Consider the following 24,487-nt stretch of genomic DNA (forward strand, 5'->3'; position numbering starts at 1 on the left):
ATCTTAAATTTTGGATTACAAAGTACAGTGGAACCTTGGTATACGTCCTTAATTCGTTCCAGACCCTTTGACTTATACCAAACAGGATGTATGCCAAACAAATTTTTCCCATAAAAAATAATGGGAAAATGATTAGTCTGTTCCCATGAAAAAAAAAATCCTATTGCTATTGGCATATTATACATTGATGGGGTTGTATAAAATAATTTAAACACTGCTTAATACTAAAATACATAAATACAAAAGCAATTACATGAAATAAATGAAAATTTTACCTCACTTTACTTTTTAATAACATCTTTGTTTTTCACAATCATAGATACCGTCATTTTCGGCAAACGGTATGCAACAGCCATGTCCCGGATACGCATGCCACCTTCATACTTTTCAACAATCAATTCAAATTTACATGAAAAAAACACAAAATCACGTTGTGACGATGCAGGTTTGCTGTATGCTCCCATCTGCTGCCGGGGAGCCCCTGAACCCTACACCGTCGGTAATGTGCCTCACTGCTAACCTCATCGGTAAAGCAAGGGGATGGTGAAAAAGTGCAAAGTGCTTTTATTAAAACAAGTAACAAAACAAGGTGTTCAAATTAAAGTGCAGTCTCCAAAGTTCCAATAAATAATCCATAAAATCAGAAATGAAACGTGGAGGTTAAAAACAATAGAAAAAAGTCTTCTTAAAACAACGAAGTTAAAATACAGCAGGAAGCATTCTTTAAAAATAAAAAGTAAAAAAACAAGAAGAAGCCCGGTGTCTTTTTACCTGGCGGCCCCCCTGCTTCTTTCTTTTTACTCCCCTTCAAGCCAACTTGTGCTTCTGTTTATCAAGATAAGCAGCCCTCTCTCTCTCTCTAACTCACTCACCCTCTCGTCTGTTCCTTCTTTTTACTGCCCTTCTAGCTGACTCGCGCTTCTGTTTATCAAGATAAGCAGCCCCAGGAACAATGAATGCGGACGGTCCCACACAAGTGCACTTTGGTGAGAAACGCCCACATTGTGAATCACCCTGACAACCTTCAGCCACATAACCACCACGCCCCCTTTACCAAGCTGCGAGCGCGGTGATTATTTATTTTACAGCTGGACTTTGACAGGAGCTGTGGACCCGCTATACCACACATGTGAAAGTTCACAGAGAGTTATGGCGCGGGTTGTTCATTGAATGCTAGCAACTGGCGTACTAACGCACGTGGGCAGTCGTGGCTTTGTCTCGAGAGAGGTAAACAAGGTTAGCACGCGAGTCGTATTCCAAACAAAGGTCATATATCAAGCAAAATTTTTCGTGTCCAAACAGGACGTATAACAAGTTGGACGTTTTCCAAAGCAGACGTATACCAAGGTACCACTGTATATTTGTTTGATTTTATATTTGCCTTGTTTGTTTGTTTGTTTACTCAGCACTTAATTTCTGCTGAATCTAGGTGGTGATCCGTTTTGGTACATCTGATTTTGAGCCCTTTGTGTTTCAGGATCTCGAAATGTGCTCCTGACCACCCACAATCTACATAAAATAATTGTTTTGAATTTTACATAATGTTTAAATCAAGGAAAGTGTATTACACAGACTTTATTTAAACTCAGAAAATTAGTTTGGTTAACGTTATGACTGTTTTTTGATTGCCTGCTGTGAAACGCACTGGAAGCTGAAAAAATCAAAACAAATCATCAGGTCAGTGTAGTTAAAAAAAGGAGGTCCCGGCCTAGTGGGTTTAGATGCTGACATGAACGTTGACAGATAAGAGGAAAAGGTGCAAGGCTATGTGGATGAAGACGTACCAATCAAAATTAAGAAGAATAATACAAGTGTGCCGCACAGAGTGTGGACAGCAAAATAATTTAAGGATGCAATCTATCCAGGTGAAATACTAATTTATGCACGAGTATATGTGTAAACAGCACTTATTTAATGTATTTATTGGGTTAGTGACGTAATTCATTGTTAAAAGTACACCGGTGCCCAAACTGCCATTGTCACCTGTGGAGGCAACTCACCTTTATTCAAAAACTGGAACTAATATGTAGTTAATCAATATAACTATTTTTTTAGAGAAAGGAACCAAGTAACCATGACAAGTTGACAAGCAGTGATAAGTTAAACAAAGGGACAATCTTTCATACATGATGCGATCTTAAGCAGATAAGAACTTCTCTAAAACCTACCTCTGTTATAGACAAATTACTTATTAAAGGTCAAGTAAAATGAAGAACCACTTATTTACAGCTTAACCTAGCATTGACCTGATGTTCTAATCTCTACTTAGCAGACATCTGTGCATGTAAATTTAACGTTATCAATTCATGATAACATGTGAAGCATTGCATACCTATTTGGGACTCCATTGCAAACTATCTGGAACCAAGTAAAATATTAACGTATTAGGGATTCAAAGCTTTTCCAATCACATTGTTCCTGGTGCTAAATCAAAAACCTTAATGAAATAGAACAAGCACAATGGCTCATTATCAGCTAATACTTACTTCAAGAATAAAATGTTAGGTATAATGTTCCTCACACATGTAGTGACCAAAGTTTGATCTCACAGAAATAAAATTCTATTTTATTACATCATGTGTATCTTTGAGATTTCCATAACAATGCAAATGGAACACATCTACATTAATGTAATACCTTAAACGGTTTCTCATGTGCACTCTGGGTAGGTCCTTACCTTCTGGATAGTCTCTAACATGGACCACCCTCCATTCCATGGTTTCGTTGACTTCCTCATGCAGTTCAGGCTGGCCATGCTATGCCACTTTCTATCCTCAAGTTTTCTATGAAAAGCGTTAGCAAGCATGAGGACGCTGTCATAAAGGTACAAATTGGAGACCTACAGGATGGAACAAATAATTTAGTTCTAGTTAATACTTTTTTAGTACTTTTGAAATATGACACTTAATACATTCATACACTGCAACTTAATACTTAATTGATTATATTACAATTAGAAGAAATAGTTTGACTGAGAGCCATGCAGTTTGATGAAATAAGAATTTATTTGTATTGATGAAGCTTTATCTTCACAAGTAATTTACATGATAAGAAATCAGAAATGAAAGGCAACATTTTTGATACCATTTATAACTATAGTATTTTGTTTCCATTCTTCTACTTCTACATATCATCTGTGTTTGCTAACAGTTTTTGTAAATGTATAATTTTCATTTTTGAGGCTAGATATTTTTGGTTAGTCTTGAAATGAGAGTGTTAAAAAGTTGCAAAGCAAGACTGGCATTGTGGCTTCTGTAATTCTGTACCATGTATAAGACTGAATAATGCTTTAATTTTCTTTTAGAGCATTGTAAGATGTTGTCTTCCAGTACCAAACTGCCTCCCTTGAAGAATCACATTTAAGGACATTCTGTGCCCTGGACAAAACAAAACAATACCCGAAAACCTGCTAAACTCAACTAAAACCAAACTAAACTCAGTATTAGCAAGATAGATTTTTTTTCTGAAATAACCTGTAATTCAGTGAGATTTATTACTTGCAACTTGCTCCCCTACTTACACCATCACCACTCATTGTTCCCCCCTCTTATTGAATTATAGCACAATCTTCTCATTTGAAGATAGCGGTAGACACATGCCTGAATTCAGCAGCATTGGACTTGTAATCTGTCTATGGCCAAATAAGACAGAGTCTTCGAACCAAAATAAAAAGGGAGAAAAAAACTTTACAAATTAATTTTTGAGACGTGCATAACTTTTTTTTTTGTCAAGTTTCACTCATTGAAGTCCATCAGTTTTGAGTAAATAGTACAGTATTGCAGTTTTATAGATGGCAATCAAACAAAATATAAAAAACACTGCAAAATGCTAATATAATGTTAACATAGATGCTAACATAAATCTGTAGACAAGTACCTAATGAGAAATGTATTCATCATGGAAAACAGAAAGCATTTCTTCACCCAAGGTTGCAATAAAAACTGAATTAAAATTAAAGTTTAATACTGAGGCAGATTCTTCTTCAGTTGTTATTTCATCTTTGAGCTGATTTCAAACTAGATCAATTTATTAATTTTCTGATCCTGCAAATTCTAATACTGGGTCATGGGGAGACAGTGCTTACCCTGGCAGCACTGGGTTTAGGTTAGGAGGTAACTCTGGATGGGGTGCAGTCCATTGCAGGGAACTTTTGCTTACACACTCACACTCGCACTTAAAAGGCCAATTTACACTTTCAATTTATCTTTCCTATACATTCTGGGATGAAGGCCAAAAACAAAGTTCTAATTCACAGCTCACTTCACAGAAGAGAGCTACTTTCCTCACCTGGTACTTTGAGGTGTAACAGGAGTCAATGTATCATTTTCAAATATGTTACACAATCCCATTGTTTCTGATTCTTCTGGTAAATTCAATATTAAACTCTGGGCCTCTTGCCAGTCAAGAAACCTTATTTACTGCATTTCTTGAAATGTCCTGCTGTCTACCTAGATGAAACAGGGATGCAGCTAGCAGACCATTTCTGGGAGCACGTTTCATCCGTTAGGATCAAAAATCCCACATAGCCTATTGCAGAACATTTCATATTGCATGATTATAACCAAACTGATCTTTCTGTTTGTATCCTTTCACAGGGCTTCAAATACACTTTCTAAGAAAAAGAGAAGAAAATAAGCTCATTCTCAGTCAGGGATCATATATTTGTCAAAGTATTAATAGCTATCTAACTTTTAATCTCTCCCTTCATCTTCTTTAATGGCAATTTCTCACCTACTCTGACTTTTTCTCCTTTAACCTGCTCCTTCCTCCTATATATGTTAAATCTTGTTTTGTTTTCAGTTGAACACCTGATGAGGGCTTATAGACAAAAAACACTGTGTCTTTTACTTTCTTTTCTTTCAGCAAGGAAGTAACCTTTAATTGTTTTTTTCCTTTGCAGATGCACCCTGGTACTGCCCTACATTAACTATGAATATAAATATAAGTATGTGTTTGTTCTTCTTCTCATTTATTAAAAAGGATAAACAATTTACTAGCAAACAAAGACATGGTCCCCGTGCTGTTTGCTTATATACCGTTAACTTATACAAGTTGATTGTCCATGCAATTTTTTCTTTTTTCAATTAAAGTGTTTATCAGCCTGTGGCTAATGAGGCACTCCTGCATTATCTCTATAACCAGAATATTTTTAAAGAGGACACAATAATAAATCATTAGTACCTTTTCTTTCTAAAATATCGGAAACGAATATAGAAGACCAAAAACAGGTAAGCAGTAATAGGAGACATAATAATAATAAGTTGCTAATGCCTCCAGAGGTCTTCCTAAAAAGGACCACTGTTGATGACTTTGTGGTATTGCTAGTTCACTTGCCCACATTTCAGAATCATACCCTAAACATCAAAACACGCTTCATTTTTCTTGGTATTTCGCCTCTTCCTTTCATTAGTTGAAGCTTGCCACCAACACTCCCCCGGCTCTATATTCACTTACTATCTGATGCTGAGGCTGTTTTGCACTCCCACCTGTGGTCACTTCTAGACTTCTATTTGACACAAGGTTAGAGCTCTGAGGGTAAGACAAACATGTAGTCTGTTCTTCATCTCCAGGGGAACATAGGATATTATACTCCAGAAACTGTTTTTTTACCATCACTGATATTACCCTAACTGTAGTAAATTCACAAACTGGCTTTAAAGTTGATTGGTTATTGGTAGGTTCCATAATACAGTACCTAAGATTTTGTTTTAGAACAGAATCATGATATATCAAATCAGTCTTGTCATGTTATTTTCCTTTAACACCTAAAACATTTCTGAAGCACTGTTATGTTTTATGGTATTTAAATGTAGAGTCCTGCATCAAACGTGAGTGTAGACATTCAGTTTAAATACAGAATACACCATCCTGTGAATATCATTTACATTATGCACTTTCCTGAGTCATATGAACATGGATGGAAGGAAGTATATTTAATGATTATTGACTTTATATATTTAATATTATATTTACTTTCTTAGCACTGTTTTATATATATATAATGTGGTGGATTGCCGGCATTTTACTCCGGCCTTCACCCCCAGGCCACCAGGAGGAGCTCTCCCGACAGCATGATTATACCCCGAATTCCAGCAGGGCATCATGGACTATGTAGTGTTTATACACAGCCCTGCTGGATACCTTGGGGGCCAACAGGCGTTGCTGTAGGGGGGACTCGTCGGCTCTTATGTGCCCTATGACCCGGGAGTGCGTCACGGTCACGTGACAGGAAGAAATAACGTGCTCCCGGGTTGAAGAAAGGACTGTTTACCCTGACCCGGAAGGAATAAGGAACTGTGGAGTGATTGGGCAGGAACACCTCCGGATCAGGGGCTATAAAAGGACTATGGGCCAGTCCAGACACTGAGCTGAGCTGGGTGGAAGGGTGGCAACGCGTCTGGGAGCTAGAGGATTGTATTTGTGATTATTGTGATTAGTATATGAGTATTGTGGAGGAGAGGGTACTTGGTGCACTGTGGAGATTTAATAAAGTCAATATTTGGACTTATACCTGGTGTCTGGAGTCATGGACAGGGGTTCAAGGGAGCAAGAGCGCCCCCTATCTACCACAATATATTGCGACAAACAGCCAGGGGCCGTTGGGATGCCCTTCTGATGGAAGAACCAGGAGAAAGGACATGTCCACAGCAATACCTCCCCTGGAACATGAGAGAGCAACCCCCCTGGACAGCATCAGGGCCATGGGCTTGGAGTTCGGAAGCTCAACCCTGCTGGGGCCCATGGCCACTGCCAGGGGGCACCTGGATAGTTCTGGAGTGTGGCGGAAGTGCTGCCAGAAGAGGATCCAGGTGCACCTGGAGTATTTTCAGGTGTCCATCCAGCACTTCTGCCACATCCAGGTGCACAATAAAAGAGGCAGCAAAGAGAGAAACGAAAACAGAAAGAGAAAGAGAGAAGCGGAAGGGGCCGAGCATTATTTCTTCCTGACTTGTGCACTGTGTGCTGTGAAAAAGCAAGAAAAGAAAATAGAAAGTGTGCTGCTTTTTCACTTGTGTGGTCAGCCTGTCTGTGTCCATGTTCTGGGAGCGGTTAGGCCCCTGTTTATTCCACTATATATATATATATATATAGTACAGTATTGCCTAAAATGAATAAACATATTTTCATTTCTGCTTCTCAAATAACCATATGGCTGCTGGCTATATTTTCAAACAACATTTTTGCACTACCTCAATTAATTGCAGTACTAGTAAATTAAACATCTTATGCTTTCCATCAGATGCATATTACAGGAACATATGCAGCTAAATCTAAACTTCTATTTTCATATGAATTATTTCAAAATATTATTTATTATTTGAATTTCATTTTAGAGTGGTATAGTGGTGCAGAGGTTAGAATTTATCCATCCATCCATCCATCCATCCATTTTCTAACCCGCTGAATCCGAACACAGGGTCACGGGGGTCTGCTGGAGCCAATCCCAGCCAACACTATGCACAGTAAATCCGTTGTCCTGGAATGAAATCCTTTGTCCATTCACTACCTGTGTAAAGTCTTTATGTTGTTCTCATGTCCATGTGAGGTAATAATTTTTTGTTCTACATCCAAAATATATGTATGTTGAACCAGCCCTAAGCAAGTGTGCGTGTATAAGTGAATGGGCCTACTGGACTGGTGCTCTGTCCAGAGGTTTGTGTTTTGTGCCAAGACAGAGCCAACAACACTTAGTAAAAACCTGAATTAGCCAATTTGAGAAAGTTTTAGAGATTAGAGATCAGAGATTTTTATTGTCACATACACAGTGAGAGCATAGTGAAAATCTTGTGTCACAGTTTAGGGAGAGGGAGGATGGAAGTATGAACAGGCAATAATACACAATATAAAAATAAGATGATGATGTATAAATAAATAGAATAAATAAATACATATGGAGACGATAAATACAGTAAATAAGAGTAAAAGCAAAACAAAAAGTAGATGGCAGTGCAAATGCCATACAAACTAATAATTGTATGAAACAATTGTACATAAACCAGCAGTTGGGTACAAGTACATGGCATGTAAGAACAGGTTACTGAGAGTTAAGTGACCTTGTGGCCTGGGTAAGAGGCTATCCCTCAAGCATTGTGGAGCATGTGGTGGGGCTCCAGTAGCAATTAACAATAGACAGTAGCAAATACAAGCAATGAGCTGGGTGGCTGTAAGTAGAGATGATGGATTCAGCTCTCCTCAGTCATTTAGGTATGTAGAAGGCATGAAGCTTTAGAAGGTCAGCCCCATTGAGTTTAGATGATGTCCTAACAATCCTTTACAGTTTGTGATCCTGGAAAGTCAGGTTACCAAACCACACCATGTCGGATCCGGTAAGGATACTTTCAATAGTACAGAGGTACAAGCTCTCTGGTGATTCGGTTTCCACCATTATGGCTACCATTCACATGCTGAAATGACTCAGGGGGAAATCCCCCACTTGATGAAGTGATGTATACTTGTTGAGATGAGCAAGAGGGTCAACCCCCTGCTTGATGAAATGCAAGAGCGGGAAATGCTACACAGCTACTAAACTACTGGGGATCCACATGCTGCAGTGTTAAAATTATGATCAGTTCTCTGTTATTGTACCTTTGGGTGGGTTTTAATCTGGGCTTGCTCTAACTGTATGTCATACAAGTGCTGATATCTTTGTTATGCAATTTTGCTTTCTATTAACATATTTTAAATGATTAGGGGCTTGAAGAGTGGTGATAAAGTTTATAACAATATCATTTAGGAACCAAATTAACAATTATCACACTATGCTACTTTACAAAAAACAATGGGCTTTACCCACTCCCAAATATATTCCATCTAACATCTGCTATTTTTCTTCCTATCATTTTCCCATGGTTGTGTTAAAATTGCAAGAGATTTCATAGTCTTCTTTTCAATTTACCATTTTGAGCTGTGTCACTTTATTAAGTGTTGGTGTGCCCACTAGGTTGGGCTGTGGTATGCTTTAGCCATAACTTAAACATAACATAACATTTTCAAAGTTGCTTAATCCCATCCAGGAATGAGGTTGATGGTCCTATAGACTGGACTGGCTACCAGGCCATCACAGGGCCCATTCAAACACACACTTATGCAGGGTCAATTTTAAATGGCCAATGAACCTAACAGGCACATCTTTTGGGATGAAGGTAGAAAACTGCAGCAACTGAAAAAAAAAAACAGGCAGCAAGAAATAGCAGAGTAGGATTCAAAAATGAAATAATGAATTTGTAAGGCACTGCACCACTGTGCTGTTACTTAGCCTAAATAGATTTACAATAAAATGAACATACAGGTTAGCATGTGGCCTTTATAAAAATGGCCACTTGTCATTTCATTTAAAAAAAACAAATGAAATCTTTTTATATTGAATTTATCACCATAATACATCGAAAAACCCACTTTAAATTTTCACAATGCTTTTCAATAAATACAATTTCTGATTTTGGCTGTTTTATGGAAGTTGCAGCAGGGTGAACCAGACCCCTAGTAACCATTCTTCACTGGAAGGAGTGTGAGGGGAAAAAAGTGGCTTAGGTCACTATGGTCCTCTGCATACCATTAATGGATGTATTCCTGAGTGAAATTATCAGAAATGTAAATATCCAGCTAGTAAAGCAGAATTTAGGAATTGAGTTTTTAATTCACACTTATCAATCTTTATTTAAAATATTGTGTCAGGTGTCTGTTAATATGGAAACTGCCAACATAATTATACCAGATTATCTGAGGAGAATTTTTATCATTTCAAAACATCAGAGAGTTTATGTCAATCTAAACTTATAAAGTATCTTTTTCGAAGAAAGAGCCTGGAATTACAGGCAGCAAATCAGAGAACTGCTGGCAACCAATTGTAGGACGACAATTTATATTGGGCTCACAACTCCTTACATTACTAGCCACATGTATTTAAGGCTTAAATGGAACTAAAAAGGAAAGTAAAACTATGTTATATTTTTATGTTTTTCACAATGTATTTCATAATGCAAATAATAAACAAATCGGTATGAGGCAGGTGTTGGTAAGAGCAGTGATCTGGTAACCAGTCATAAGTGCCCAATATCTTTCAAAACCACAACCTGGTTATATAATGTGTTAAAGAACAGAAAGACTATGGAGATCTGTCCCCCTATCTCTCTCTGTCTGTAGTAATGTTGAATCTAGAATCAATCCTCGAGCCTAGAGATTTTGGTTTTTCAAACGCATATGTGTTTTCCTCTTTCTCCTTTAGTAGCTAACTGTTGTCTGAGCCATTTGAGAGGGAGCTGGTTTCAGAATGAAATGTTCCTTAATGAATCATGTGATGTCAATAAGGGAAATTCTGTGGCTAGGGTCTATAAGCTGTCAGAATGTTGAAATGACCCCTAATAAGATGTAACTTAAAGATGTCTTTGAACCCGTTCCTTTGGCCAACCTGGGTTTTTGACCTCAGCTCAAATGGGACATGAGAACCTTTCTGTTGAGTCAAAGGATGGGCATTCTAGTGCAGTGTCACATACAGCAAAGTTGGTTATGCAGTCAGTTTCATATTTGCCAATTCTGGCTTTAGTGAGGATGTTGGCAATTGATGCATAAATTAGACTGATGCTCCTAATAGATATAGAAGCAAAAGTACCTTGTAACAATGTCTTGTTGTGCTATGCCTTTATACGCTATGTAGAGACACAATAATTTTTTTTGTGATCAATTTTAACTGCTTCAAGGAAATTAACACACATATAAAAAAGGTTAATTGGTTAATTGATAAGGGAAAAGCTATAATCTCCAAATAAGAACCAGAACCCCTCCCACAAAACCCCAGAGCCCAACGGCTGAGTCAAAATCAACAAAATGCATAAATGTGAAAATAATTAGATAAAGAAGCATCAGACACATCACCAAATTAACCTAATTGTGCTGTAACTGTGATGTCAATGGGTCTTTTTATTGTTGTAACTGTAGTAGCCAATTATCAGTGGATTCTAAGGATGCTCCTTTAATCCAAGAGGTGAACAGTTCCAGAAAATTGTGAAATGTCATAAGAAGCTTGCGAGATCTCCAAAAACATGCAAGGAGTAAGTTAGCCACTACAGTGTCAAGACAACAGAAAGAGAGTTTATGGAATAGGAATGATGTCTACAGAGAAAATGGAAGAGAGAAGGTGGTTTATCTGTAACCAGAAAGAGAAGACAGCAGGCCAGTACATATGGAGGTAGAAGCAAGATAAACCAAGGGGACATAAATGTCTAAGTGGATCAGGAGACAGACCCATGAGAAAACATTTATGGGGAGTACAGTAAAGTCTATGAATTATGATGAGTTGGATAAATTGGTAGTTAGGGCTTCTTGAATAAATTATGACATTCTTAAAAATATTTAAGAAAGAGAAGAAGCCAGTGGAGCGATATCACTGAACCATTACATAGAGAGCATATAGAGTGGAGACAGGCTTATTTAAGTGAGAAAAAGGATCAAAAGAAATCAAAAGCAGTTGCAAAGGAGTATGGCCAGATACAGAAATGCCATATGCCCTGAAAACTGATTGGAGTTTCAAATTAAAGAAAAAGGATGAACTAAGAAAATGAAAACAAGACCGGAGAGACTGAAATGTCATAAGGTCCAAACTGTCAAACAGACTACCCAGAAGGTTAACTTCATTGTACTGCCAGAGAAGAAAACTGCATGCCTTGCCACCAAATGACAGGGCAAGGTTGTGAAAAATGGGAGTACAGGTATGCCATCCTTTAGTAGTGACTAAGAGTTTCTGAGCATGATGTCTTAAGTCAATAGTATGAGACAGCACCAGCAGATGCAGTGTACCTGACACTGTTACTATTGTGATAAGTACTTCATGAATGAAATGCTTTTAGATTACTAGTATTATATTGGTCATGTGACTTTTGCTAAATTTTCATTTACCAAATAAATTAAGTCAAACTCAAAAAAAAAAAAAAAAACACCACTAAATGATTGATTTCTGCATCTTTTATTTCATTAGGGTCTGCAAAATTTTCTAAGCCGAGTATTTATTTTGAATGGATCCTGACCAGGCACACTTGTATTCACTTGTGTGACAGTTTTACTTTAGCACTGGAAGTCCGCTATCCAGGAAAGAAGGTAAAAGTCAGTAAACTTGCATTTAGCTAAAGGGCCTCTGGACCATCAAGCTGTTCTGTCAGCAAACTCAGTTTTTTGCTTCGTGAAATAAAAGATGTACAATCTGTTAGGCTTCTGTACTCGGGGGTAGACATCCAAAATATTAGGTGAAGACAGGATCTCTTCTGACAGGTTTTGGAACGTTGGTTTTTGTCTGATGTTCGCTCCACGACAGGTTGTACTATTTATTTGCCTGCGTTTTCTCTTTTTTCATTGTTGCAGCAACAGTACATTTTTTTCTTCTGTGTCCTTTGTTATGAGGGATTTTATTTTTCCACAAGACATGACAAATCAGCTACTGTTCCATAAATAAGGTTTCTTTTGGCAGTATATTTCCTAAAATAACCACTTGACTATTAAACACTTTTTATCTGCTAGACTCAGTAATAAATATGTCAAGATCACGAGTAATATACTGTTAGATTTTTTGAATATTTCTCTTCATCAAATTGGCAGTTCTGTTTAAATAGCTAATCAAGCCACTTCACTCTGGCCATATTGTGGAATTCCAATGTAGTGTTTGAATCCTGCCATTACTGTACATGGCGACCAGACGAGAAATATGATGAATGTTTTATTTGTCAGTTACTAATGGATGTCTCGGTGGACTGTTATTGATGTAGAAAGTCTTTGCAAAGCTGTTTTTACAGAGAAACATACTGAATCATAAGGGCTAGAATACAAAAAACTGTTGACTGAAACTTAGAATGGAAATGTTCCACTTCTTTTTCTTTTTGGTCATTCACGGATACATAAGATCATATTTAAAATCACTTCATATTATATCAAAAATAATATTATTTTTTATCAAATTAAATTTAAAAAGGCTTACATAGTGTTTTTGATTAAATTTAAAGATAAGCTACACACTTTTAGCAAAAAGGCCAAGTGTTTATTTACTTTGCATAATATATATGTTAATGGGAAAAAATGAAAATATTCTGGCCATTACCACCTTCAAATTTTAGAAAACAGAAAGAAAATAATCCAGAGTAAGTAATTAAAGAGATTTTTTGATATGTTGCAGCTGTGGACCACAAATCAAGAGTGGGCTAAGGAATATGATTAACTAAAGCAGATGACAAATCAACATTAATCAGGAGGATGATGATGCCCTGTGAGTAGAGTTAACAAGGTTGGGGGCGTTCACCTGTGGCATAATATCAGTTTTTAAATTAATAAATTCATATAAGAGAATTCAAGATGGAAATCATAAAAACACACCATGTTTCCATTGCCTATCAAAAAATAATGAAAAAGAAGAGAAGAACAGAAATCAATTATTGTAGCTAAAAAGGAAAAAAAATTAGCAACTGGCATATGGTTGAGAATCACAGAATATTCTCTTTGAGGGAAAGTGCAGGAAATACCCAGGATTACTAATCCAAATATGTCGTAATCAATGTATATTTTATTTTGCCAATAGCAAATGACATAAGTAAGGAAAGTCTACCAGTAATGTAATTCTAATTTTAAGTATTAGTTGCTAAACAGATGAGCAGGACTGACACGGTGGTCTTCTCTAAGTTTATGCCTGTGCCAGTCCAGTCCAGGTGAGATTGAGGGGAGTAGAAGGTTAACATGTGGCAAACTCTTGGTGTAGGACTGAGGGACGTAGGTTTATGGAACCTGTACTGTCATGGGGAGCACCAGTGTATTAAGGAAGTGTGAGAGTAGATAAGTTAAAGATGGTTTAAATTAGGAAATGAGGGCAGGAGTTTAGGATAAATCATGTTTATATTTTCACATATGAGAACAGCATTATTAATAAAATTATACAAGGTAACTGAAATTTCTATTCCACAGCTAATAAGCTGAAGTAATAACATTAATACATAAAAAATGTTTGCCTTAATGCTAGTAATATCCAGAAAAAAAACAAATGGGTTTGAAGTATTTATAGATGTACGTAATTATGATACGATAGAAACAACAGAAACCTAGCAGGAGATGCAGATGAGAATAACAATGAGGGGTACATATTATTTAGGAAACACAGTCAAAATCAAAAAGATGAAGGAGTTACAATTTATGTATAAGAGAATTAGTCTGTCAAAAATGGGTGATGAGTCAGGTGAAAATTTTGTAATTGACTAGAAAATAATAGGGAATACGGGTCTGATATCTGAAGTCTACTATAACCTCCCAAATGAAGACAGCAATTGTAATATGCATTTTTAGTAATATTAAAAATCAAGTTTTGAGTGGGATATTATAGGTACTCAATAGTATAACTATAACAAAACTTTACAAGTAGTGTAGCACAAGAATAGAATTTCATCAGTGACTGTTTTTAACACAGTATGTTAAAACACAAATGACAGGAGAAGCCAGTCAAGATATATTATTCTATAACAATTGGTATGCAATTCAGAGAGTAGAAGAGATCAGGCACTTAGGAACTAGTGACCATTGTTGTGAGCCTGGACACCCACAGAATTATTATTTACCAGTAACGGTGTACTGAACGATAATGTGCAGTGAATACACTTGACTTGAGCATTCCTAGTTTTCCTCCTCTTTCTCTGTCTCTGTTTAGCATTCATTTGACCAGATGTTGAGGCACGCTGCTTCATGAGCAGCTCTTCTTTTCCCCACCCTAGCGGCCCGCTTCTTCTCTTCTTTCATCAGCATCTTCTCGTGTTAAAACTGATTAAGTCAGTGTTTTTGTTGCAATTACATTTTCCATAATTTTTCACTTAAGCTGGCACTTAAGTGTTCAATCTGCATCAAGAATGACTTAAGATATGAAGAGGTAGGGGAAGTGAGGTAGGGATGAGAACGGCGCCTGTACGCATGCACCGCATGCCCACCCTGCTGGCACCTGCCGAGAGTTGATTCTACAATAAAATAAAATAAAAATAAAAAAAGGAATAGCCTTGGAGGTCAATCATCACCCTGAAAGTGGATAGTCGACGTCACGTAGTATATGATACCAAATTTCAGGTCAAAAGTTCAAACGGTTTGCAAGCTACAGGTGATTTAAAATCTTGGACAGACAAATGGACAGCCATGGTAGCTGTATATGTATATGTGTACATTTCTTCTTGTTTGTTATGTTTTATCATTATGATATTGATATCTATACACTTCCATTTGGCAAGTATTTTTTAAAGTTGCTGTGGTTATTGCCAGTCATCTGAATCAAAGTGTGTAACCAAAGGGAAAGGCAAACTCATAATATTAGGATGAGTACAAAACAGGGACAAAACCAGATAATAAACATGATCAGCAGGGCAGATAAACACCCAAAACTGTTCAAACGTCAAGGAAAAGTAATTGGTCTTTACAACTCTCCTGGTATGACAGAGTGAGCTGGCTAACTGGAAGTGCTGTGACAAAGACAATGTACTGCTGGCCATGCCTCTTAATGAAGCCATTTCAGGTTGTTTGGTCAAAACTGTGTTTTGGGGATCTGACTAACTTTGACAGTGTACACAAAAGGCATAAGAAAAGCAATGAACATTGAACAATAAACAACAGGTGCGCGGTTAAGTTGTTTTGGCATTTTCATTGCAGAGCATGCAATTAATGATAGTGCTCAGGTGGCAAAACTCAATGAAACAGTGAAAAGAAAAGAAAAACAGGGCCTTTCTTAACCACCTAATCTATGTCAATTCATTGCATGGCCGTCAAGAGCTGGCATTCAGAGGGCATGATGAGGGTAGTGAATCTGCTAACAAGGGGAATTACAAAGAATTTACTGAAACATTATCTTGGTCACACACTTCCAGTCATCTTTTGTGTTTTCTGGTATGTCCCATTTCATTCAAAATGATGTGATTTCTGCTATTGCAGCCATTCTTGTTGATGGAATCAAAGGTCTAGTTCTAGGTTCACCCTTTTTTGCATGGCAAGTAGATGAGCCAACTGACATGTCATGTCATGCACAACTGTCTTGTCACAGTTTGATATGTTGATGCTGCAGCTCAAATTTAGGAGTGATTTGTTGGATTTTTGTGATGTATCGTGGGGGCAAGATGCCCAGTCTGTCTTTGATATTTAAAAAGAAAACATGCAAGGCTACCATTACAAAGAAAAACTTGTGGCTCAGACCTATGATGGGACTGCTGTCATGGCTTCCTCACTGTATTGACTTCAGGCTAAAAGTAAACCAATAACCCTCAATGCAATGTCTGTACATTGCTATGCACACAGACTGAATCTGGTGTTGTCTCAGTGGGCAAAAATGCTTGTCTGCATCTAGAATGCTCTCTCTCTGGGTTGCCAAATTTCTTTCTAACTCTACCAAGAGGATGTCTTTTCTAGAGTCTGCAGGGTATTAAAGGTTGCCCAGAAATGCTCCTACTCGGTGGAACTTTACATCACGAATAGTGAGCACTGTGAAGAACAACTATGATGGGCTCCTGCAGACGAGGATGAGACCATAGTAGGTGAGGACAAACTCAATGCTGCCAAAGGCTTCTTAAGAACACTGGAGGATTCTGAGTTTGTTTTCATGTTGAACACATATGAACACATTTTCCCAAAAACTGATGTGGTTAACATTGTACAGCAGAGAGCTATGGATGTTCTTTACTGCAAACAAAGAACTGAGAGTCTCCTTGCTTTTGCAAAGGAGACGAGATCAGAGGAGGCTTTGAAAGCTGTTCATGCAAAAGTAAAAAATCTCATATCAGACCCTCAAAATGAGCCTAGGCAAAAGCATTCGTGTCTGTCACAATTGCAGGATCTCCAGGAGCATTACAGAAATCTATATATGGCCATGCTAGACAATCATATGGAGCAGATTTCTCAGTATTTTTCAAATCAGGAAAGTATGCGCTTCCTAGAACTAATCAATCTAAGGAAATTTAATGATATAAGACAAGTGATTCCTGAGGAGGCATTCCGAAGTGTCCTCAAAATGTATGGCCATTACTTTGATTCAGAGAGACTGAGATCTGAATTCCAAGTCCTATATTTAAATCATGACTTGCACAGCAACATGGATAAGCTATGTGATTTCTTTGTGTTTTTTAAAGACATGCTGTTGGATAGTGCAATGCCCTCAGCTATAGAAATGACAACATTTGGAGATATATCAGCAGAAGTAGAGAGGAGCTTCCCTTGCTTATAAGGAGTCAAGTTGTACACATTGGACCAAAACCATTTAAGCAAATTTGCTCTGCTGGCCATTGAGAGGAAACTGGTCTGGAAAATTCTCCCAGTTGGTATGAGTGGGTCATAGACCATTTTATACAAACAGAAAGGAGGGAAGAATTTACATATAAATAACATGATACAATGACAAATTTTATGAAGTAGGCCTAAAATGTGGTTCCACTGTGTTGAAAGATCACCAACTGCCACTGTATTGTACATTTGTGATCATATATGACATGCTTTCCTATATTGGTGTGTTTTCCAGTCATAAAATGTATCCACATTTTATTTTCATTTAATGTCTTTAGTTTAAAAAAGTTACCAGCGGTACTAAAATTTGTTAAACGAAGCAATGAAACTCTTTTAAACACAAACATAACATGGCAAGCATCATTGAAAGTTTCTTTATAAAACAAACATAAATAACTGAAGATAAGATGCAACAAATACATCAAAGAGGAAAATACTGAGACTGGAAAAAACTTGCAAATGATCTGCCATAAAATCTGAATAAAAACAATGAATAGAACATATTATACAAAGAATTCAATTGAAAGCAGACATAGCAGTCATGTCATCATAAATATGGTAGATTCAAAAGACCATAAAATCATTGAAGTAGTATTAAATCTAAAGTACAAGACAGCATGGGTGTTTTTGTATATTATTGACCTTATACATCACATTACTTTGAGTAAAACAGTTTATTCAAAAATACAGAATGCAATAATTCCAAATATTAGTCTTTATGTAAGTCAAACCCAACACCCCCAACCTTTACTTTAAAAAGTTATCAAAATAAGAAAAAATATTGACTTCGGGTTTTCAATAAAAGAAGATATTTTGATACCAATAGAACATGATTTGAGCATTTTTGGAAAGAGGTATGTCCATATGTCTGTATATTTTATGAACACTGAACCTTGACAATGAATGGTCAAACTCTTGGAATTTTTGAATTTTTTTAACACCTGTCAGTCTTAAAAGCTGATCAGATATTAGATGAATGCAAGGAATTCAGCTTCAAGCTTTTAAAGCTCAATGTTTGTAAAGGCGATACCAAGAACAGCCAAACTTGCAAGTTCATAAAATCTAGCCTCAACATTTAGGACTTTGAAAGGACTTCTGTGAATCTTGAGTTCAATCCAACGCCTGAACCTTTAGCTTTTAAAGCTGAATATTTCAAAATCATATAGCAACAAACTCTAATTAAAAAGAAACATTGATTACAATGTATGCCTTTATTAAATGACTAGCAAAATACCCACGCTTCGCAGTGGAGAAGTAGTGTGTTAAAGAAGTTATGAAAAAGAAAAGGAAACATTGTAAAAATAATGTAACATGATTGTCAATGTGATTGTTTTATCACTGTTATGAGTTTTGCTGTCATCAAGGATTTGATTATTATTATTTCTTTTAATCAAGTTCGTATTTGGAGGACGTGTTGTGTTCAAGTTACATTCCGTGTTTGCCAACCGTTGTAAAGATAACAGGTTTCAATCATTGAAGTGTTCACTACCCAAATCGCTACTCGTGAATCTAAGATGTTTAACAGGTATTCCCGGTATTAAGTTGTGGAATTGCCTGCGAGTATTTAGCGACAGCGTCTCTATGAACTTGTGGATTTGCCTGCGAGTATTTAGCGGCAGCGTCTCTATTAAGTTGTGGATTTGCCTGCAAGTATTTAGCGACAGCATGTCTATTAACTTGTGGATTTTTCTGTGAATATTTAGCGACAGCATCTCTATGAACTTGTGGATTTGCCTGCGAGTATTTGGCGACAGCATGTCTATTAACTTGTGGGTTATTCTGCAAGAATTTGGTGGTAGCGTCACAAAGTTGTTTTCGTTTAGCTGCATCAGAAAATGTACCACAACGTCTGACACGCCTCCTTTTTACTGTTGCTCACAGCTTGGATTGCTGCTGTCATAATCGATTTGAGTTTCATGGTTTGTTTCAATTACGTTAGTACTTGCAGGACTTGTGTTGACATCTGTCAAGCGTTGTAAGCATACAACCGGCGACATCGATAACCGCATCCAGCTCTTGAGAGTTGAAACATTCATAAACATCAAAGTGTCTACTACTCAAATTGTCACCTGTGAATCTAAGATGCTTAAGAACCATTGGCAGTTCTCCAAAGGTGTAAAATATTTAGCCATTTCGGTAGACTTGAAAGTGACAACCGAACAATTCAGCGGCAGCCATCAACTCACATGTAGAAGCATATGTGAAGAGCTTAAGCATTTCACTCTTATAGTGCCCCTGTGTAGTATCATTATCTCCTGTACCGTCATCAGTCCACACCTTGAACCTGTCCCAGTCAATCAATACACAAGACACAATGTTCCTCCGGATATCAATATTGAGCCTGATATGGCCGTGCAATATGTAACACAGAGAATGTAAAGGCAGGTAGCATCTCTGATCTCCGGGCATGGAAACCACTCAGTAAGTGACAGTTCTTTGATCAATGGTGATCACCTTGATAGACATCTCACTACCCAAATCGCTACTCGTGAATCTAAGATGTTTAACAGGCATTCCCGGTATTAACTTGTGGATTTGCCTGAGAATATTTAGCGGCATTGTGTCTATGAACTTGTGGAATTGCCTGCGAGTACTTAGCGACAGCGTCTCTATGAACTTGTGGATTTGCCTGCGAGTATTTAGTGACAGCGTTTCTATGAACTTGTGGATTTGCCTGCGAGTATTTAGCAACAGCGTGTCTATTAACTTGTGGATTTTTCTGCGAGTATTTGGCGGCAGCATCACGAAGTTGTTTCCGTCTAGCTGCATCAGAAAATGTACCACGACGTCTGAAACGCCTCCTTTTTACTGTTTTCTCACAGCCTGGATTGCTGCTGTCATAATCGGTTTAAGTTTCATGGTTTGTTTCAATTACGTTAGTATTTTCAGGACTTGTGTTGAAGTGACATTCGGCATCTGTCAAGTGTTGTAAGCATACAACCGCCTTCATCGATAACTTCGCATCGTAATAAATAAACAATAAAACAGCGGAGAAGCCGTGGATTAAATAAAAAGGCTGCAGTTATCAGGTGGGAGACGTGAATACCGTGGCGAAGCAAAGAAGAGAATGAAGAGACCGGAGTGACGGATGGCCTTGGGCAGGCAGTCAATTACGTGGGAGGCGTGGGGATGGGGGACACAATATAGGCAGGAAGCCAACTATGTGGGAGGCATGGTGATGGGGGACGTAACGCCGCCTCACACAGCGACCGAGCTGCAGGCTATGGACGTATATATGTACGTAAGTAGGATTTAATTATGACCATTACGCGTAGAATTTCGAAATGAAACCTGCTTAACTTTTGTAAGTAACCTGTAAGGAATCAGCCTGCCAAATTTCAGCCTTCTACCTACACAGGAAGTTGGACAATTAATGATGAGTGAGTCAGTCAGTCAGTGAGGGCTTTGCCTTTTATTAGTATAGATCAGGATTCTGATTTGTTTGTGGCAAGCAGTGCAATCACGTTGTAAATTTTGGAGAAAATATTCTGCTGCTTTATTGTTAAGCTTTCAGTAGAACACAAATTCTCCTCTGGTAAATGAACACAAAGTAAAAAACAAACAGCTCCACCATATTTCTGAAGTGAAGTTACATGAGATGCTGAGTTAAACTTAAATTCTAACAAAGAAGCCATCACCCATTTAGCTACCTTTCTAAATTTGTGGTAACCAACATTAGTCAAAAATCAGATGACACCTCTGGAGACTTTGCAAGCACAAGCTGCATTGAAAAAGATCCATGTTAGGTTTTTAACCGGACTTCTTTCTTACTCTGAATGGACAAGTAGGGACCTATGTAAGAAGGTAGGCTATAAGCTGTTCAAGAAAAGCTCCCCTTTATAAAAGATAGGGACACATTTCTCTTATTCTCTTACTGGAAGATCGAAAGCATTCTCTTTCTTTGTGGAACTCTTGAAGTAGAAATTTTGAATCCCTCCGAACACACTAGAGGCATTGCCAGCTCCAAAATAAACTCTTCCAGGCTCCAGCTCTGAACCAGCGATTGAATCCAATTTGGATGAAAATGTCTAACTTTAATAAGGCAGTTTCAGAGCCTAAGCTACTAGGAAGGCAGATATCAAGTTAGTAAGGTAAGATGCCTTTAAGAGTTACACTTTTTGCAATGATTTTCAGGACACATAATAACGATGCTATAATCGAAAGTATACTGAGGAAGCAACACTGCAGCATGGAAATGGACAAAGGTCACCGAGTCGGCGGGAAATGAACGCGCTCCAATTGAACATTCAGCAACAACAGTATCAGCCATACACCATCCTTTTTAAAGTCACACTTTCATAACATAACACATCAATTGTCTTGACTTGCAATGAAAAATCATACTGACATCTTTATTTATTAAATTGATTAATGCTAGTCCTAAATGGCTGTTAGATGTGCATTCTCCAAATGCATTGCAAACCCTGTAGTATTGTATATAATTCAAGCCTATTTGATCCTTACGTTGTGTCTTTGATAAAGCATAAGGTGAGATAACTGTTATGTCATGCAAAAATGCAAAACAAAGCAGCATACAAAATAACAAAAAAAAACAAAGAAACCTGTAAACTAAGACTGCCCTTTTCAGTGTTAAAAGATCATATGTTTTGTCTGTCTTGCAGTTCCTCTTTTATGTTCCTATGTGAGAAAAATGGTAAAATAGACATCAGTCCATCCATTCCTAATCATTTTCTTTGTGAGCAATAAATGCTCATTTAGGGCAAGATTAAGCATTGATTAATATGATTATATAAACGTGAACAAGTATAGTTATGAATCGTAAAGAGAGCAAGGAAAGAGCGATATATTTAAAAAATGCCAAAATGTTCAATCAAAATCATTATTACTTACCTTATATTCAATTTGAATTAAATATGCATGAATTTAATTCAGAGTAGTCACTTTGTGAAAGCACAATTTATCCAATGATTGACTGCAGGATATATTTTTCAATTTCTCTTTTTGATACTTTTCATAAGCTCCTGGGAAATCACCCTTCTGGCCACTCTGTTACTCAGTGGCATATGCTATGCATTCCTCCTTATGAATTTTCGCTAGCATGTGGCTATTATATGTACTGAACTGCCAGGCATTGAACTTTACATTTTAAATTTTGTAATCATGGAAGAGGGGAGGACAGAAATTCGAGCTGGCTGCCTACGGTGTTAGAGTAGTCTTCCCTCACAAACCTAAATTAGAGATGCAGAATTCAGGGTTAAGGGTCAGCAAGGCTGAACACATCAGTGCGATTTATTGATTACACTAAACAAAATTAAATTGAAATATGTTTAATTTATAAGGCAAAGTATCTATATTTAATAAATAATGTATCTAACAGACAATCTATTATAAAATTGTGCCTCGCTGCTGAAGACCAAGTTATAAGTGGAAGTAACATTTGATTTCAGATACTGGAGGATACAGATAATTGTAGGCTAAATTTGTCTGCTCATCTACTTGTCAGATGCATTTTTTTTATGTAAAAACTCATTTATTGAATGAAACTAATTGGTTTTAAAAGTTTTGAAATGAAGTTTTTTTTTTACATGAGAGTTTAAAACTTGGAATTTATATAATTTGTGTACAAATGTGTGTGAAAGAGTCCCCAAAATAGGTTTCAGTCCTTAAAGTTCTTCAATTCGAATAAGGGGGTTTAAGAATGTGATGTCATGTTATGTATTTAATTAATTTTTACACTCATTTTGAACTTTTTTTTATTTATATTTCTGTGAAAATTATGTAAGATTCGTTTTGTATATATTTGCTGTATTACATGATCATTCTCTTAAAACTACAGAAGAAGGGGCCTGAGTTGCCTCAAAAGCTTGCATATTGTAATCTTTTTAGTTAGCCAATAAAAGGTGTCATTTTGCTTGGCTTTTCTCTATGTTAAAACTACTGTAGCTTTAGAAGAATGTATATTTTACATTATTCTAGCAACATGGCGAGGCAACATTGTAGATTTCAAAGTAGTCATTTTACTCACTAATTGTAACAAATATAGAAGATATTATTTTCAGTTTTTTTCAGATCCAACTTCTATCCTCACAGATTTCAATCCACCACTTAGTTTTCTGAATGTGCTTTTTCCACTATGGGGTTGAAAGGAGGCAGGACCTATTTTTATCCATTTTGAATGACTTACTTTGAAAGTATAAGGATGAAGACTTTGTTTTTGTTGGTGGAACTTTTATTTGAATTGACAGAAAATGCTAGCCTTATTTCACCTCAGCTACTTACTTACAATCACTTTTCAATAAGACTGGCTTAGTTAAAGTTTGGAGGGTTTTATATCCAGGCATCAAGCAGTACGCGTTGGTGAAGGATTCATTAGGTTCAATCTCCTTGGCATGGTGAGACAGCATTTGTTGTCCAATTACTGTATCATAGGACTCTCATAATTGACTGCTCTAAATAATCCAAGGAATCTCATAATCAACTGCTTTATTTATCATTCCAGTTTCAACAACCAGAGTATTTCCTTTCTAAAACATGCACTTCCATTTCAAACTTGTTTTAATTCCAACTGGCACTTTAATAACAGCTTATCAAAAGATGAACATTTCCTGAAAGTCTTTGACTTCTCCTGGAAGAGATGGAGACTGCTGAATGATAAATTTCCATCTCAAACACAGTGGTGGATCATCTCCCAAACTGAGATCTACAGTAATTGTTCTGTAAGCAGTACACTGAGAATGCCATTCAGAAAGTGAAATGTGGAATTGGAGGAGGAAGGCATTTTATATATCGTGTTAGTTCTGAACAGTTCTTTCAATGACTGTATCGTTGAAACAGTGTTTAAGGGACTTTGTTCAACAAATGACTTCATGCACTCTTATGCACAGCAGAATTCAAGAATCATCACAAATGGATTCTCCTACTCAATAATTTTTTGGACTGGAAAAAAAAGATCTCACAGCAAAATAATCCACTGTTTTAAAAAGGAAGAAGGTGCATACTCAAGGAGCCTGAGAACGTTAGGGCTCTAGCACTGGAATACTACAAAAAGTTATTTTGTGCTGAAATAAGAGGAGACTCATCTGACACCTAGTATTTCTTACAGGATCTGGCAACTGCCCAAAGGACCTTCTGGCAGCAGAGCTCAGCCTTCGGGGAGCTGACTTCTGTGCACTGTGGTCTACATACTAGGAGATCACAAGGGGCATACAGACTGACAGCTGAGTTTTCAAAAATGTTTTGGATGCTAATAGGAGAAATCTAC

General features: G+C 37.1%; 1 protein-coding gene across 3 annotated transcripts in view; it reads right to left on the reverse strand.

Moving 5' to 3' along the window:
- Positions 1 to 24,487, reverse strand: part of LOC120539274 (glutamate receptor ionotropic, delta-1-like) — a 1,446,518-nt gene that overhangs the window by 229,727 nt on the left and 1,192,304 nt on the right. For all 3 annotated transcript variants that reach the window (XM_039769204.1, XM_039769195.1, XM_039769212.1), the window contains one exon: positions 2,678 to 2,839. In XM_039769204.1, coding sequence (XP_039625138.1) covers positions 2,678 to 2,839 — 162 coding nt within the window. The remainder of the gene's footprint in view (positions 1 to 2,677; positions 2,840 to 24,487) is intronic.

The sequence above is a fragment of the Polypterus senegalus genome, chromosome 1, assembly GCF_016835505.1.
Source record: "Polypterus senegalus isolate Bchr_013 chromosome 1, ASM1683550v1, whole genome shotgun sequence".
NCBI classification, from domain to species: Eukaryota; Metazoa; Chordata; class Cladistia; order Polypteriformes; family Polypteridae; genus Polypterus; species Polypterus senegalus.